The sequence below is a fragment of the Struthio camelus genome, chromosome 9 (genome assembly GCF_040807025.1).
Source record: "Struthio camelus isolate bStrCam1 chromosome 9, bStrCam1.hap1, whole genome shotgun sequence".
NCBI classification, from domain to species: Eukaryota; Metazoa; Chordata; class Aves; order Struthioniformes; family Struthionidae; genus Struthio; species Struthio camelus.
In genome coordinates, this window is record NC_090950.1 from 31,150,158 (window position 1) to 31,166,599 (window position 16,442).

A 16,442-nucleotide genomic window follows, 5' to 3' on the forward strand; every position below is an offset into this window, starting at 1 on the left:
GCAAAAGTAGAAATGGATATAGCTGACTTTTTATGATTAGAGTCCTAGAAGGAGGAGAGAAGAGGAGGTCTCTTGTAGAATTAAGTAAATCAATATAATTCTGCACTTCTGATAATGCCAAAAATTTACAATCATGAAGTTCTGTTCGTAATTACTTCTCATTAATTCATAGCTGCTCTTTAAGATTTAGCTCCTCCATTCATCATCTAACTTTTTGCATCCATTTAGAATCTCAGAAATTTAAAGACAGGAAGGATAATGTCACCAAGTAAGATTTTACTTTGTAAAAAGGGCCTACTGAAGATTTTGGGGGCTATTCTTAGGTAGCGTAAGGGTACCCAAGAGTACCACAGGTAGTCTATTTTCTTAAGCCAGCTACGTCACGGAAGGTGTAAAACTGACGGGTTAGAGTCTGTGATTTCTTTTCTGCAGCTTCATATGGAGGAAGCCAGATAACTCAGATCAGATTCTTCCTAACCACAGACTGGAAGAATGTATTCTAACCAGCCTACAAAAACCCTTGCGAACTTTCTCGACGCTGACGTCTGTCTTGAACATGACAGAAACGCAGGAGTGCTTTGGAATGATCCAAGTCTTCAAGAAGAGTTTCTTTCATACTCTCCTATAACCAAAGATATTGCTTACTTATTTCCCAGATGATTCATTTCTTCCCCTGTCACAGTTTAACAAACTGTGCAGAAAGAAAACGTGTGCTTTCTCAAACGATATAAAAAAGTTCAGTTCCTTGGTTCTCTACAAGAGAACCATCCAGAAAGGCTAGAAGTGCAACACAATTTGAATAGGCATGACAAAAGTTCCATGTCAAAGTCTCTAGGGTTTGTAAAATGATATTTTCTCTTGGCTAATGGGACCCTATTTTCCCAGCTGTGCAAAGGTGAAAATACATAAGACGGATGACAGAAGGAAGAACAGATGCACGTTTTAGCCTCTCAGTATTACAACTGAAGAGTGCAGAAAGACATGGTTTCCTCCTCCAGCAGAGGAATCAGACAGAGATAACTTTAAAGTCGAGTTTGATTTTGGAGTTCTCCAATTTGAAAGCATTTTCACATAAAAAATACCAACTACTGTTTTCGTGTCCTTAGTGGTAAGCAAATATTCAACCCTTGTGTTGGATTATAGCTCTTAACAACTAAAGAGCAAAAGCTGGGTCTTCCCTGCAGGGAGAGGACTGATTTCAGGAGCCTGTTTGACTTGATAGTTAGACAAGTGAGCTTTGTCTTCTGGAGGAGGTATTAACATTTTTGATGTTTGATCTCAGTTAGGTTGATCAGTGGATACTGGACAAAAAGGACCCAGGCTCTACAGTTTCACCCACACTGAGTAAAACTACAGAATAAAACCAAAAAGAATTCAGAAGGAAAGACAAGCTGTATTTTTATATTCCAAAGTGTTCTTGAAATACGTATTTTAAGGGAAGTTCTTGCGAGATTTGTCAGGGAGTGACAGAACATAAAATGACAGACCAAAACCCCAAGGTCTTTTCTTTTTGCTGAAGTTTGTGTGTACTGCTCTGCAGCACAATGGTTCTTTATGGTCAGTCTCTTCCATGGTCTCATTCCTGCTTTCAATCAGTTTCCAAGTTATGAAAGGTAGCATTATGGGACTGAGAATTAAACAACAGGCATACGATAGCTGGGGTGTGAACAAATGCATTTAAGAGTAATATAGTCTATGTTAATCTTATGAACTTTAGCTTTATAAATCGTTATTAATATCTTACATTACAGATTGATAAGGGGATAGCATGCATATGTATAAACTAGCAAAGTATCAGGAACTCAAGAAATCAGGAAATTCCATTTTTAATTAAGACTATATACACTAACCTCTTCTTCTGAAACATCAGTTACGACTGAGGATCCCATTCTGCCCTTCATTATTTTACCTCCACCACCAGTCATTGTTCCTAAAGTAGAAGAGAAAAAAACAGTCAGCATACTAATTTTGATTTGATATCATCTGTAAAGTTCTGAAAATAGAATAAGTTTGTACTCAAATACCTGACTGTTCTATGATTTGTCCTTGCAGTGTTACAACTCTCCATCTTTTATCTTTTTGGAATGCTACTCTGGTAGCCTGTTCCAAGTTATTAGCTACTAGGGTATCACGTAATGCGAAGTAAAAAGCCTGGCGAATCTTCTCATCTTTTACTTTCACCAAGTCAAACAACCGTGGAGTATTTTCAGGAGTTGGAATTTTTTTCATATTTTTTTCCCACACAGCCATCTACATCAAAAAAGTAACTAAATGAATGAAGGATTCCTTCGGACAAGCTATGAGGCCATTATATTATTCTAAGGTAAGTTAACTATTACATTCACTCTAAAGCCTTATCTGCTCCAAGTATTACTGTGCTTCTCTTCAGAATGGCAATTAACAGTAAAGCTTCCTTGGGGATCCCTACTTACTTACAGGACAATTAAAAACCCTTTGCTACCAATACTTGCTGTTTACATTTCATAGGTTACAGCTACCAGATAAACTAAGTTTGCCAATTTAAAAAAAAATCTGAATATAAAAATATAATAAATTAAAAGACACACCAAACATTTGTTGCATACAAGTATCTAAAAAGTTTTGTAAGTCTCAGTAAGTCAACTTTATTGTTTGCCAGTATAATGTTCTAAGGTACCAACATCCAATTAAAACTTTTGTATTTTAGCTTTATCTGTAAGTATCAATACTGTACAGCTGAGAGTAAATCAACACCACAACTTGTTTTGCCAAAGTGCCAGTACTTACTTTGTCCAAGGCTATAAACGTGGCAACTCCAATTCCTTTTCTCTTTAAGAAATTCACACATTCCTGTGCGGTATCAATTGTATCAACAACAATGTAATCTAAGGCACCACAAGATGAGGAAATAGCAACATCGTACTTTTCATCGATAGCTCCTAAGTCTCCCTAAAAAGTGGGAGGTGGGGGGGGGGTGGGGGGACAGGAGCAGAAATACTCTAATTAGCTTGGCAACAATGTTTTGTCTTGGTATTGAGAGGGATGACAAAAGCTTATTGCAGTGTGAAATAATATGAAAACGAATTGGAAAACAATCCAACAGTTGATTTTTCTGTGGAAGAAGTTATACTTTAATTCAAAAATTTTAAATAACATCATACCTGAGTTCTGCACACTGCTATTTATATACCTCTAATGTACTCGTTTCTAAAATAGAAATTCATATACTTAGAACTTGAACAGAGGTCTTTGTGGTAAAGCAATGTGGTAGCATCAATTTATTTTCCATAGACAAATGTTACATTTTGTATGCCAACATTTTAGCAAGGCAGTCTGGCCTAACAAAATCATTTAATGTGTGGCACGGTTCTACCATTGGTCAGCTGCATGGGACTGAGCAAGCCATACACTTCTTTGTGCCATCCTGTGACCATCAGAAAAATGGATGTAAAAAATTTCTTGTCTATTTGCAGAGCGCCGTGTACAGTCAACTGTCAGTTATCCATGAACAGATTAATCTCACACTCCTCTCTGTAGCAAGTGATAAAGACAGCATAAAACAGAATACATGCCAACTGTACTAGGCAGTGGTCTGCTGCTGTTTGAACTACATCCCTTTTAATAAATCTTTTTATACTTTTTCAAATGTGAACGCACTAAATAGATAAACTGGGTTATAAGAACATATGTTCAGTATTATCCATATTTTTGGCAGAACGTGCCGTTTTACTCTGGATAATAGAATCCGTACTATTTATCAGTCACACCCTGTTCTTCTGTTCTTACAACCTTTTTTTTCACTTCTACTTCAATTTACCCACTTTCTGACACAGAGATACTTCTTGGAGGAGAAGGCGGGGAAAAATAAGAGAAGAAAACTGCAGAATACAATAACAGCACATTTTACATTTACACTGATAGGCATGTACTGTTTAGTACTAGGAAGAAAAAAGTTATGGAGAACTCCACCTCAGCAGCAACTTTTCAGAACTTCAGAACATTGCTTGGAGAAAACTGATAACAGAGATTTTGCTGTGTCATAGCTTTCCTTGCTCTTCTGAGACAATTATATTGCTCTTTTTGTTTTGATATGTAAGTAAGAAAGATGATAGAAAATAAACAGCAAAGAGAACACTGATTTTTATATTTTTAAACAAATTGTATAGTTTCTGCATTTTAAGTTACATACAAGCTGTAAGACTATGTGTTTTTAAGTCTCATGACAGTTCTACAAAGTGTGGATACTGACTGATTCTACCTTCTGTGGCACCAGAAAATAAAAAGCACCATTCCACTCGAGTACTTCGCTGGTATAGATGGCCCTAATCAACAGAATCAGAATCACTACAACTGTCAGTTACAGCTCAATCCAGAAGCAAAGGCAGCACTAATGCATGGCTACACGGCTACAAAACATTTTAAGTATCCTCAGTTTGAACATATTCCCTAGAAGATGGAGCTAACTCAGCTCGATGTTAAAGACCAGCCTACAAAAAAGATACAGCTTTCTGGTAGCCACTGCCTTCCTTAGTCCTGAGTAGAGTGAGTCTCAATCTTTTTTTTTTTTTTTTTTTTTTAATCTACAATACGTCTACAGGATTTGTAACTCTGCTGTCCAAATTAATAGTTAGCACCAGAGAAACGAGGAATTCTACCTTTCAATTAATTACAATAACACCACTCTTCCAAAGTCCCTCTCTGCCACCCATAAACTTTAAGAGTAAATTTATAATAGCCTTTTAAAATTTACCAGTCTTCCATATATTCCATGAATTTTTCCAGATTTCTTCTGCTGAAGTAGAGCCTCAAGCACTTTTCCTCGACTGCAATTTAGTGCTAAAGAACTTTTGGCTTCTTCTACTTTTTGACGTAGATTTCGAACAAGACTTTTAGCATTTGATTCTTCTCTTCCCAGTTTCTCAAGCTCATTCTCTTTCTAAGTTAAGAAAAAAAAAAAGGGAAAAAAAAGGAAAAAAAGAAAAAAAAAAAAGAAGTTATCTTAGCCTCAAGAAACCTACTATGGTCAGGGAGACTTAGATACATGATTGTGTAAGTTATGAAACCAGACACTGAAAAGTGGAAGCAGCAAAATGTTTATCAGAAGAATGGATGGTATACTGATACTGGTTAATATTAAACACAAAACAAAAAAGCACACTTTCCTAAAAATATGGCAGCTTTATGAATTTAGACATCTGGCCTACGACACGGTATCAGGATTTTTTGTCTTTGGGGAATGAAAGGGGAGCAAAAAGGGAGATTCAAAAAAGGCTGACAGATATAGCCATTGAAATTTCCTTGGAAAATCCTACCTAATTCAGGAAAAAAAAAAGTGTAGTGTGCAGTATGACTGAATTAACAGTGATGCTGTAATTGCATTATTTCATTTTCTGTATGTTTAATTATGATACTTAAACCGAGTGCCTTGCAGAGATATACAGGATTTAATTACCAGTGCCTACTGTTAACATTTGCTTAACCTAAAATCAGTTTGAAATAAAATACTTCACTTTAGTTAACCAGTGAAGTTTAGTTTTTAAATGCTGTTTCATTGGAGACAGTTTTTCTATTTATTTTCACCATGATTGCTGCTAAAACAACATTGCTATGTGCGTTGCAAGATTGCGTCACAACTCTCAAAGAAACGCAGCGTGAAATTTAGGTCTCACCTCCTTTAATTCCTGCTCAGCTTGGGGTAGTTTTATATCTATATCTTTGATAGCGACCTTCCTCTCCTTAAGAGTTTCTGAAGTAGTCCTTAGGGCCTCCTTTGCCTGATTTAACTGAGATACAGCAGTATTATGGCGGCTGAGATAGATATCAAGCTCTGACTGGGCTACCTCCATCTTTGAACGTGCTTCATTCACCGTTTTGCTAAACTCCATAAGCTCTTTCTCTTTGCCCTGCAAAAATGGACAAAATGTTATAATTAAAAAATAGAATAGGGTTAACAATTACGCCAATCATGCTGTATGAAAGAAAAAGGAAATATCACATTCTATTACTAGCTCTCCTGTTGGCAGAAAACAGGTATCAAAATTTTGTTAGCTATTTAGAAGAACAACTGTATTTCGATTTATGAAAATAATCTGTATGGAAGGGAAATAAGGCTTTTTTCCTAATTATAGAGAATATAACGATATCATCTTAAAACATCTTTACATAACAGCTTTATATCATTTTCTCAATTTATTTAAAGCTGGGAGGAACCCTACACATAGTGTTAAACTACAGATCAAATGGAGAAACCACACACTTTCAAATACAGAAAAAAGCCCCAAACTTACTGCGGAAATTTTCACCCTCCAAACGTTTTAATGATTGGACAGCTAATATCAAAAATAATAACTGTTGCAGTAGGTACTTGTTAATCAGAAGAAAGATTATAGCTGTGTGAAAGGCTTGGAATGTGCTTTTTCAAAATCTGAGGGCTTTTTTTTTTTTAAATTAAAATATTGTTTTGAACATTTTGATCGGAGAAAGTTAGTGTGTTCAAAAATAATGGAAGAGTGTTGAATTATTTAATATAAATTAAAGAATGATATACTTGATAACATATAATCACTATAAAAAGCAAACAACTTACTGAGAAAGATTTAGTTCTTTTTGATTATAAATCATCAAAATGAAATTTCTAATTAGCCTCCACTGAACTAACACCTGAAACAGCATGTTTGCCACATAAAACAGCATTTTCCAACTATCTTACGATCATTTAGCTGTTCAGTGCAAAACCAACACATTAGTTACATATTAAGTGTATGAAGTCAAAAGCATTTCAAACCTCTTTCTCTTCTTGAAGTCCTTGTGTTTCTTTTTTAAGGCTATCCATAACATGCTTTAGTTTTTCTTCTTCTTTCTCTTTTTCTTTTTCAAGATGCTCTTTCTTAGATGTTGTTTCGCTGATAGTTTTTTCACTATTGGAAGGTACACTTTTTAGTTCTTCTACCTATATAAGGCAGAGATTTTAATTTCTTCCCCCAATGAAATGAAACAGTTTTGCCTTATCTCTAAACTCTGCCTTCAAGTACTCTGCTGAAGTCAAAGGAAGCATGAGCCCTTATAGAGTTGATTCCGTCTATACCTCCCAACGGGAAGTGGGAGAGGAAAGGTAGAAAGGGAAGGTGACACCAGCACAGAGGTGAAGAAGCATGTGTGTGTGTCTGTGTGTACACACACATACAGAACAACAGAGATTTGTATATCTTGTGGATTGTCCTATGCTCCAGTAAACAGATGTGCATCTTGCAGTTCCCACTAAGCCTTCAGCAGGCTGGAGGTTTCCATCTGTATACATTCCCTGTCTGATAACGAGGCATCCAATCATCATCTCTTGGACAGCAAAGAAGGTTCAAAAGAAGCTTTTCTAAAGGTAGTGGCAAGCTCCTTTCGCAATTTCAGAGACACGCTGAGCAGGAACATGATTAAGAGAACCCACGGAATTTCTAATCTAATTAGCCTTGTGTATCTTCAAGGTGCAAGGTGGCAGTATCACATTAATGAAGATCATGTGTCTTTACAGGATGAGATGCACTAAAGCCCTGGGAGAAGGCCTGGATTTGCAAAGCTTGTTCAGTTCTACAGCCCATCCAGAAAGAAGCCAGCCATTACAACAGTGGAACATAGCTTTACCCATGAAAATTCAAGTCTTTGAACCGTGGTAAGGTTTAAGTCTTATATACCTACTTTCAGAAGGCCATTCTTGACCCAGAGAGTGATTTAAGATCTGTAAAAGTAAGTAGCAACCCATTTGGTAATTAAGTTAATTTAATTAACTAAGGAAATGTAACAAAAATATGCTTTAAGGGTAATAACACCGAGAATAAGCAATGTTCCTGTAATCTCAACAAAAAACAGGGCAAAAAAGACGCAAGCTGCAGTTCACACTACCTTTTCTTTGTCCTTTTCAAGTTGTTTCTGAAGCTTTTTAGCTTTGCTTTTGGCATGTTTTAATTTTTCCCTTACTGTAACATCCTGCAAATCCAACTGAGTAAATTTTTCTTTATTTTCCTCTACGAACTTTGTAATTTTATTGAGTTTTCTAAAAGAGAAAAAGAAAGGATCATCAATCTTATAAAATAATTTCAGTAGAACTTTGAGCATGTAGAATTTAAAACAGTACTATTCACTTTATATCATTCACATCCAACTCTTACTATATTCACAATATTTTCCTAGGGCATTGATGTTTCAACAACAAAAAAAAAAAAGTAAAGTCGTATCGACCGAGAAAGCACTGCTAACCATGTTTTCAGAAATCACTAATACATTTTCTTTGATCCAATTTAAAATTTACAAGTCTTACAAATAACTTTTCATCTCAGAGGATGAGAAGATTGATACTAGAGTCAGATTGAAGATTTGACATTAATATCCAGACAAAACAGTTTTAGAGAAAAAAAATTTGTGGTTAGAGAATCATAAGGAAGCCAGAGAAAAATACTCAATATTCATGTGACTAAGCATTAAGGGTGTTTATATAAAAACCTGAATCTCCCAGTCTCCCAATTATTTTTGTACATTCAATATAAAAAAGGACGCATTTAAATTCCATCAGAAGCAAGAAGTTTTTTTATTGTTTATTGTAGATTTCATCTAGATTTCTCCAAGAGAAGCAATTGGCAGGACCAAATCAAACCAATAAGAAACGTACTTATTTATTTTTGTACAAAAGATTATTTAATCCATGCCAAGGAACGTTTAGATATACTCGAGGCAACTTTGTTCATCAGATAATTCAAGTTTTCGGTGGAAGGACAACTAAAAATAACAAACTATAAATAAATCTTTTTGTTTGATCATTACTCTGTGCAACTACTACATAGTTCTGCTTTTTAAGATGGTGCTTTTTGCTAGAAATACAACTACCACAGCTTTTTCTGAAAATCCTGGTAACTCTAAAAGCCACCATGATCTCAAAATATTGAGGATCCTAACATTCAGTGGAGATAAGGATGCAGAGGAAAAACCTAGCAGGAAGTTAAAAGAGATACTAAGCAGGAAAAAAACGATGGTGGGGGGGGGGGGGGGGGAAGATTATCATAACGGTCAGCCTTCTACTTTCCAAATCTGAAAGCACTTATAACCTGGGTGTTCATTTGAAACATCAGTAATGCAGACAGAACACCACTGGATACCTCAGTGAAGAATCAATGAAGAAATCACCATATTTGTGTTTGCTGAAAGCAGAAGATAAAAGGTACAGTTCTCTCAGCTGACAAATCTATACCTAAAATACTTACTTTTCAAGTTCTTTTAACGCTTTATTCTTGCTTTTCATTTCATCTGCAAGTTTACTGCTTTTCTCATTAACATCTTTTGTTTCTTCATGAATTTTTTCTTTCTGCGTTTCCATTTCACTTATTCGTTTCTGTAGATCATAGCTAGACAAAAAATGCATAAGATTACAAAAACTCCACCTTTTTCTAAAGCTGAAATTTTTAATGAGTATCTATTTCTGACAATCTTAGAGTAGCAAAACGATTGCAAAAAATATTAAATCCTAATATGCATTACTGAGTAGCCTTGCCAATTTAACACAAAAGAGCAAGGAAATCTAACAATTTAGACATTTCGGACAAAAATTATCTTTCAGTGATCGAGTTTCTCTTTGAAAGCATAAAGCTCATCTGCCAAACTACTTCACATTAAAAAAACCTGCTTGCTAGCTTTTTACATTTTATATTTTTATTCAAATGGTCTATCATCATTTAAAAATCTTTAATTTCATATTGAGAACAAATGAAACAAAACTCACTAGCCACTGTGTTATTCAGTTAATTTTAAAGGAGTGATAAAACTGTTAAGAAAACACGGAGTATTTCTAATCAGAAAATATGGAAGCAGAGAGTCTAACACTACCCCGACACCAATGCCAAATCAAAACTGCAGTGAAATACTTACATGTAGTATTGACAAATATGATTCTTTTCTTTAAACATTTTATTTTCCAAAGAAAGAAATTCAATGGCTTTATTCCTGTCCCCTTCTAAGGCATCCTTTTCTTTTTCCACCATTTTAACTCTATTTAACTGGACAAAATAGAGAGTGAGAGTTGACATTGCTAGTAGTACTACAGAAGAGCAAACCATGAGGGAAAAAAAAAAAACCCATATCCGTCACATCACACAGCCTCTGAAAAGAGGCCATTCCACAATTAACTCTGCAAGGCAATTTAGCATTGCAAACTTTCAGAAATAAGAGACTGCCACTTCCACACTACAGACTGTACTTTTAGGGTAATTCAAATAGTAATTTAAAACTACTAAAAAGGCATCCTATAGATGCCAAGAACAGTTCAGGCAAACCAAGGAAAACATAGGTGAGCAGTTAAGGAAAGCTACATATAGACAGTCTGTACATGTTATCTTCTACACATTTCAACATTTTGACTAGCCCTTTCAAGATAATTCCTGTGATTATACTCCTTTTGTTACAGCACAACAGAGCTTAATGTCATGAAAAGGTCTTTTTCTTTCTAAAGTCTGCAACCTATTAGGTATCTACCAAGAAAACATCAAGTCAAATAAAATGAACTCTGATATTTTACTACTTTTACAAATAAATGCATGATCTGTTATGAAAGAGAGTTCTTCAATAGATCAGGCGGCTCAAGTTACAACTGATTTTTTATATCTGTAAGTCTCTTTATAAGAACTCCTTATATACAATTGTGTGTGCCTTACCACGTCAATCCTCCCTCCCTCCCCCTTCAGCTTTATGAGTGCCTAGAGAACAGTGACTGATGTTGATGGCCTATTTCTTTTACAAATGAGGGAATCATTATATTGTCTTTTCATTTCATTTCACAGATCTTCAAATGACAAGGTCCAAAATAAAAAAAACAACACACAAACCAACCACCCTGACCTTTTAAAACCAGTTTATTTTCAAGTGCATTGAAACTCCTGGCAGGAAAGACCTGTTTGCTATGAAGATCACATTTATAGTTCTATGAAACTGAATTAAACTGAACTCAAACAGGGCTAGGGTGTTTTTTTGTTTTTTTTTTTTTTTTTAAGATTAAATAATGGAAACAGTGGGTTTTGGCAATGCAGTACTACAGCTGCAAGTGTAACAAAGGAAAGAGAAAAGGTGTTCACCTGTATCCTACTACCACGTCAGTAACATGGCATTAATTCTCCTAAAAACTTCTGACATACATTTCTCAACACACTGGGGTGTAAGGTTTGAGAGAGGCAAACTGGCTTTGAAAGTGAACATTTATGAGTGGTTTTGTACGGTTTATGGAAGTTTTTCCACTAGGCCACAAATTACTTTAAAATCTGCTTGTCAGAATGGGATCTAAACTACCGATAGGCAAGAAATTGAGTATTACAGACTTTTTGGTTACTTTTGCTTAAAGGCCATTAGATAATACAAGGCTTTTTGAAAGATTTCTGTTTTCCAGATTACTTAACACTGTACCAAAGCTTACATTAACTCCATATATAACCAAACAGATGTAATCCCTTTAGCAATAGAATGCATTAAAAAAAAAAAAACTCAAAATTTCTCTGTACTATTAAAGCAAGTCATTCTTGCAGAAACGTGCTTAACCCAAACATGTGAAACAAAAACAAGCCTTTATGTTTGAGCGCTTTTCTAAAATAAGATCAAATCCTGAAACACTGCAAGGATTTTTGATTTATAAATCAAGCAATAATTTCTGAGACTCACCTTCTCTCCTCTCTGTTCATTTAAAATCTCTACTCTGCGACATAGCGTTTGGATAGGATCTTTTAGTCGTGCAGATCCTATTAGATCTTCTAAGTATTCAAGCATACCTTCATCATGTTCAGTCTGGCCTTTTGGTTTCATCATTGCAATCTGTTCAACTTCACCCTTAAAAAAGACGTGTCATTAAATCTGCGTTTCTCAAATTAACAATGCTTTCTTTTCTTAGTATTTTTTTCTGAGGGAGAGTTAGCATTCTAAAAAAATACAAATACCTTTGGAATGAAGATATGTGACCACATTCAAGCATTATAAAGAACTTAATACTACAATAATCACATCTGATTAACCAAAGTAGCAATATATCTGGGACAACACAGATCAAAATGAATAGAAATTTTCTCCAAGGAGCACGTGATGATGATGATCTGCAAAAAAAGCGATGTCTCTTCTGAAGATCACAGTCAGGTCTAAACTTTGCTTCATTTCTCTAAAGATTCAGAATGTATTTTCCCAATCTAAAAAAAGAAGAGAATACAGCACGCCCTCTAGGTCATGTAGAACCTTATAGTCTTAAGTTAGCTTGATTGGGAATGAAGCCCTGGAGGTTCTTTTAGAAAACACAAGATTCCAAAGTCATAGCTGCTGGATTAACTGGACCTGCAGTTCATACAACTGAGACTTCCTTTGTTGGAAAAAAACATTTAAGTATTAGACTTCCATCATTTAATTTTCCTTTATGCATAGTATTAGTTGTTAATTATTAAGCTGAAGAATAACAATTAATTTGATTTTTTAAAAATAAGAATTAGGAAGGAAATTAAACTGAGGCAATGACAAGGACAATTTATATTAAGTACTGATGCTATCAAATAAAAAAATCTAACTATATCAATGTTTTATGCTTAGGATAGAGAAGCATAGAATTTTTCAAACTACAGATTATATTTTGTAAAGTAGTCATATGTCAAAAGGTAAAGATATGAAACTGAATATACATATATTACAATAGCGTTTAAAGCAAGAGTAGATGTGATAGACGACGCTGCACAAACTAACTAAAAAGAAGATAGTAAAATTGTCCACCGCTCAAAAACCTCTATAGTTAGGTATAGGATAAGAGACAACTTACCTGTAAGACAAACTACCAAGTAGCAATATTGGCCCTTGCGACGGATTTTTAAACAGACTGCTAATGTTAAGGAAAAAATTAACTAGAAGACAACAGGAGCTGGTATCATGCTTTGACTACATAAAATGGGTTTACATTCCGATAGTGAATGCAAAGTGACAGAAGAGTGAGGATAGCCCATTCCAGGCAATCAGAAGGGATGTTAGCATATTTATGCATGGTGCAACCACTGAAATAAGAAGGATCCAAAATTGGCTCACAAAATCATCTTTATTAGAGAACTATTTTAGGGCTGTGAGAAGGAAGAAGACAACACCTAATTTGCTGGCCCTGATAAAGCAGTAACTATGAAATAACAAGCTGGATTAAAATTTTAATTCAGTTTTAGAACTGACCAAGAAAAAAAAACAAACCAAGATTTATATTCTAGCATCCAAGCTACATACGTAAAAAATGCCAGTAAGTCTATGTCCACCTAAGGAAAATACACTTCAGGTAGAACCAAGCTGTCATTGTTGGCTGCACTGAGCCTGAGCTAACAGCTAAGCCTCTACAAGAACTACTCTTGAATTTGGGCTAGAATTTTGGTATTAGAAAACAAATCTCTAAGTTTTTCCCCATAAAAACCATATTTCAATTCATGTATGAGTTTACCAAAGAATATAGATTCAGAGTATGGATGAGGAAGAATTTCTCAGGCACATACAAGCAGGACTAATTAATGAGATGGTTGGAGAATCAGAAAGGACACAATCACAGAAGTCAGTGAAGGGCAAGCATTCATGGCAAGCATTGTAAAACCAGAGCTGTAGCCAGCTGAGAAAGTTGAGGATAAGGTACTTCTTCAGAACTTTATCTAAGAAGTTACTACAATTTTTTGCCAAAGTGATTTTATTCTACTTATTCAGTATACAATGACACCTAGTGGTCCTATGTTTTTCTTCTAATTAGTAAATCCCATATGGTTGAATAGAAGAGAAAAGCAAAGTTTTTGCAAATTACGTGAAATAAGACCTTGTATTTATAAAGCTATCTAAACCAAAAACACCTGTCAGCCAAATGCTGCTCATGAGTCAGTCACTCTATGAAATCTCTTAAATTTCTGCAGTTGTCACAAGTCTCCCTTTTGTTTCTTCTTACCTTAAAGCAAGTACTCTACATCCAAGAAAAAGTCATAGAATATATATTTAATTCTGAGCTGAGCATCAGAAGGTGCTGAGCATCAAGTCTTAACATATCCGCTAAGAATCTTCTAAGTTGCATATATACATAACACCCTCAAGGCAGATGTTCTATTTTGACTCTGTACTTTCTTTCCTTTGCCCTTTTTTTTTTTTTTTTTTAAAAACTTGGTGCAAACCACAAAACTACCCTGGATTTAACACAAGCATGGGAAATTTTACTTTACCTTAGGTGGACAAGCAAGGAATGTAAGCCAACATTTTTTCTGGATCCAGCTAAGTATAATTTCCCCCTTTAAGTCATGGCTACCTAGGAAAGATGATGATTTGAGGACGATGAGTTGTGAGAGTTCTCCACAGCTTGCTAACGTAATAGGATAATATAACTACAATGTCTAATGACATTAGTACACGACTAATGAAATTTAGTCGTGTCGTACGTAATTCTATAACCTCATAAATTAAGAAATCAGGCTTTTGTTTGTCTGCATGGTGACTACATCACCATACGACCAGGAACTTAGTATTACTGGAGACTTCAGTTTAGGCCACACATATACAAGAAAACTCTGCAAAGCTGAGTTAATGAGGTACTGGTGAAAAGATAATGAACACAAACTGAACTTGCTGGGCTGGGTATTGCCAGCTTTATACTATGCAATCTCTCTGTTCAGAGCAACATGTTCTTCTTCTCCTCATCTGAAGAGATTCAGATGGTCTAGCTGCTCAAATACTTGGCTTCTTTTCATAGCAGGAGTAGAATTGAAAATGGGTAACCTTTAGAATATATAAACAATAACCAAATAATAAAAGTATTAAATAATATTTAATTATTTATTTACCAAGTTGGATGTTAAGAAATCTGTTTAGCTCCTATAGTTAATACATGAAGAAATTGAACGGTTTCCAGCTATTTTCATTAATTAAGGAGACTCAAAAGTTGTACCCGCTCCTCTTCTGAGGGTAATCATTAGTGATTAACAGGGAAAAGAAAACATTTTACAACTTTGCTTTGTGTTAAAACTTGATACAGTCATTGTAACTGTTTGCTAACTTTTTAGCTGTGCTTCTCATTTTATCCATTATTGTTACTGAAATTTGATTGTAAAATAAATAATGGCTCATTTATCTAATAAATGATCTTTCAAAACACGGACAGCATTTTTGAAAGTGAAACTAAAGGCAGCAGGCAGACATTTGTTGAAAAAGAAAAAAATACGCTTGGGCATGCTTAGTGTAGCTGTCACACCTAAATTTAAAATGTCTCAAAACTGACCACCAGGAAATCTCTTTAACTGTTTGCCTCAGTTATCTTTCTGTAGCTCACAGGCATGAAGTCACGAAAGGAGAGGGAGTAACACGCAGAAGAACATTAATCCTTTGAAGACAATCAAAATGGATGTTAACATTAAGAAACTGATGACACTGGCAAACAGCTCACAAAGAACAAAACATCCACAAAAGTAAACACTAATTGAAAAAGTATCACATATCGTATGAGTATTTTAGGAAGGCTGAACCATCAGTGCAAGAATTGTAAATGGAATTTACAAATCAAATTTCAGTTTCTACATTGTCTGTGTATTCTTTTATGCAAGACTGAAATTATTATTGGGATGCTGGCACATCACTAGTAACAACAGTAGTTGACTTAAATGGTGAATAACAAAGATACACCTAAATAACTGTTATTTCTACCAAATGCATCAGTTTAGTTATGAGAAAACAATAATTGGTGCGTTTTGATAGGGAACACAAATTTTTCACTAGGAATGCACCTTAGCAATGAAGTTAACTGACAGGTTAATAGGTAGCTGTTGTAAATAATCAGAAAGTCCCTTGACATAAGGCTAGAAAGTTCCCCTCCAAAATGGAGGGGGGAGGGCTGCAAGAGCCACTCTCATTTGAAAGCCAGTTCCTGTAGTAAAAAATACAAGGAATAACTTCAAGGAACTTGAAACCAGGAGATTTCTACCTTCCTTTGCATAGCTGAACTCTTGAGGAGATGAGTTGTTTGACTGGCGTTATGTTTAAGTTGCTTTCCAGATTTAAATTTGCATAATTTTAAAGTAAAGTAAGTAAATAGCAAAAACTTCCAAGTACGTAAATAGCGATAGTCTTCAAAACCAACATAAGAGTTGTTGGTGATAAAATGAAATATCTGAAATCAAAGCCTCAGCTGAGGAGACTTAGAGGGTCAGCACAACCAGAGGGTGGAGAAGCAGTAGAAAATACCCTAGGTAGGCCTGCCTGGACTTGTTCTGCCTCTTGAGCTCGAGTCCGTGAGGATGCAGTGGGTGGATGCTCATAAAGATGTCTGATGAACTGACAAAAGTGGTGACATCAGCAGTATGATCTATCACTCTTTTAATGTTTTGAGGTTGCTAAGTCAAGAATCTATTTCAGGTCTATGAATTTCAGCAGAAATTGTACGTATGTCCTAGGAGTATCTTGGAAATGCCATACATTCAATG

At 35.2% G+C, this 16,442-nt stretch overlaps 1 protein-coding gene across 13 annotated transcripts in view; it reads right to left on the minus strand.

The window, feature by feature from the left end:
* Positions 1 to 16,442, minus strand: part of SMC4 (structural maintenance of chromosomes 4) — a 44,117-nt gene that overhangs the window by 11,497 nt on the left and 16,178 nt on the right. For 11 of the 13 annotated variants that reach the window (XM_068954301.1, XM_068954307.1, XM_068954300.1 and 8 more), the window contains exons 6-15: positions 11,659 to 11,823; positions 9,883 to 10,010; positions 9,222 to 9,362; positions 7,870 to 8,020; positions 6,764 to 6,928; positions 5,649 to 5,882; positions 4,730 to 4,915; positions 2,767 to 2,928; positions 2,025 to 2,250; positions 1,851 to 1,930 (exon numbers count right to left, since the gene is read on the minus strand). In XM_068954301.1, the coding sequence (XP_068810402.1) occupies positions 1,851 to 1,930; positions 2,025 to 2,250; positions 2,767 to 2,928; positions 4,730 to 4,915; positions 5,649 to 5,882; positions 6,764 to 6,928; positions 7,870 to 8,020; positions 9,222 to 9,362; positions 9,883 to 10,010; positions 11,659 to 11,823 (1,638 nt within the window). Of the gene's footprint in view, positions 1 to 1,850; positions 1,931 to 2,024; positions 2,251 to 2,766; positions 2,929 to 4,729; positions 4,916 to 5,648; positions 5,883 to 6,763; positions 6,929 to 7,869; positions 8,021 to 9,221; positions 9,363 to 9,882; positions 10,011 to 11,658; positions 11,824 to 14,195; positions 14,279 to 16,442 lie in introns of all 13 variants that reach the window. The other 2 variants (XM_068954312.1, XM_068954309.1) reach the window with 2 other exon arrangements.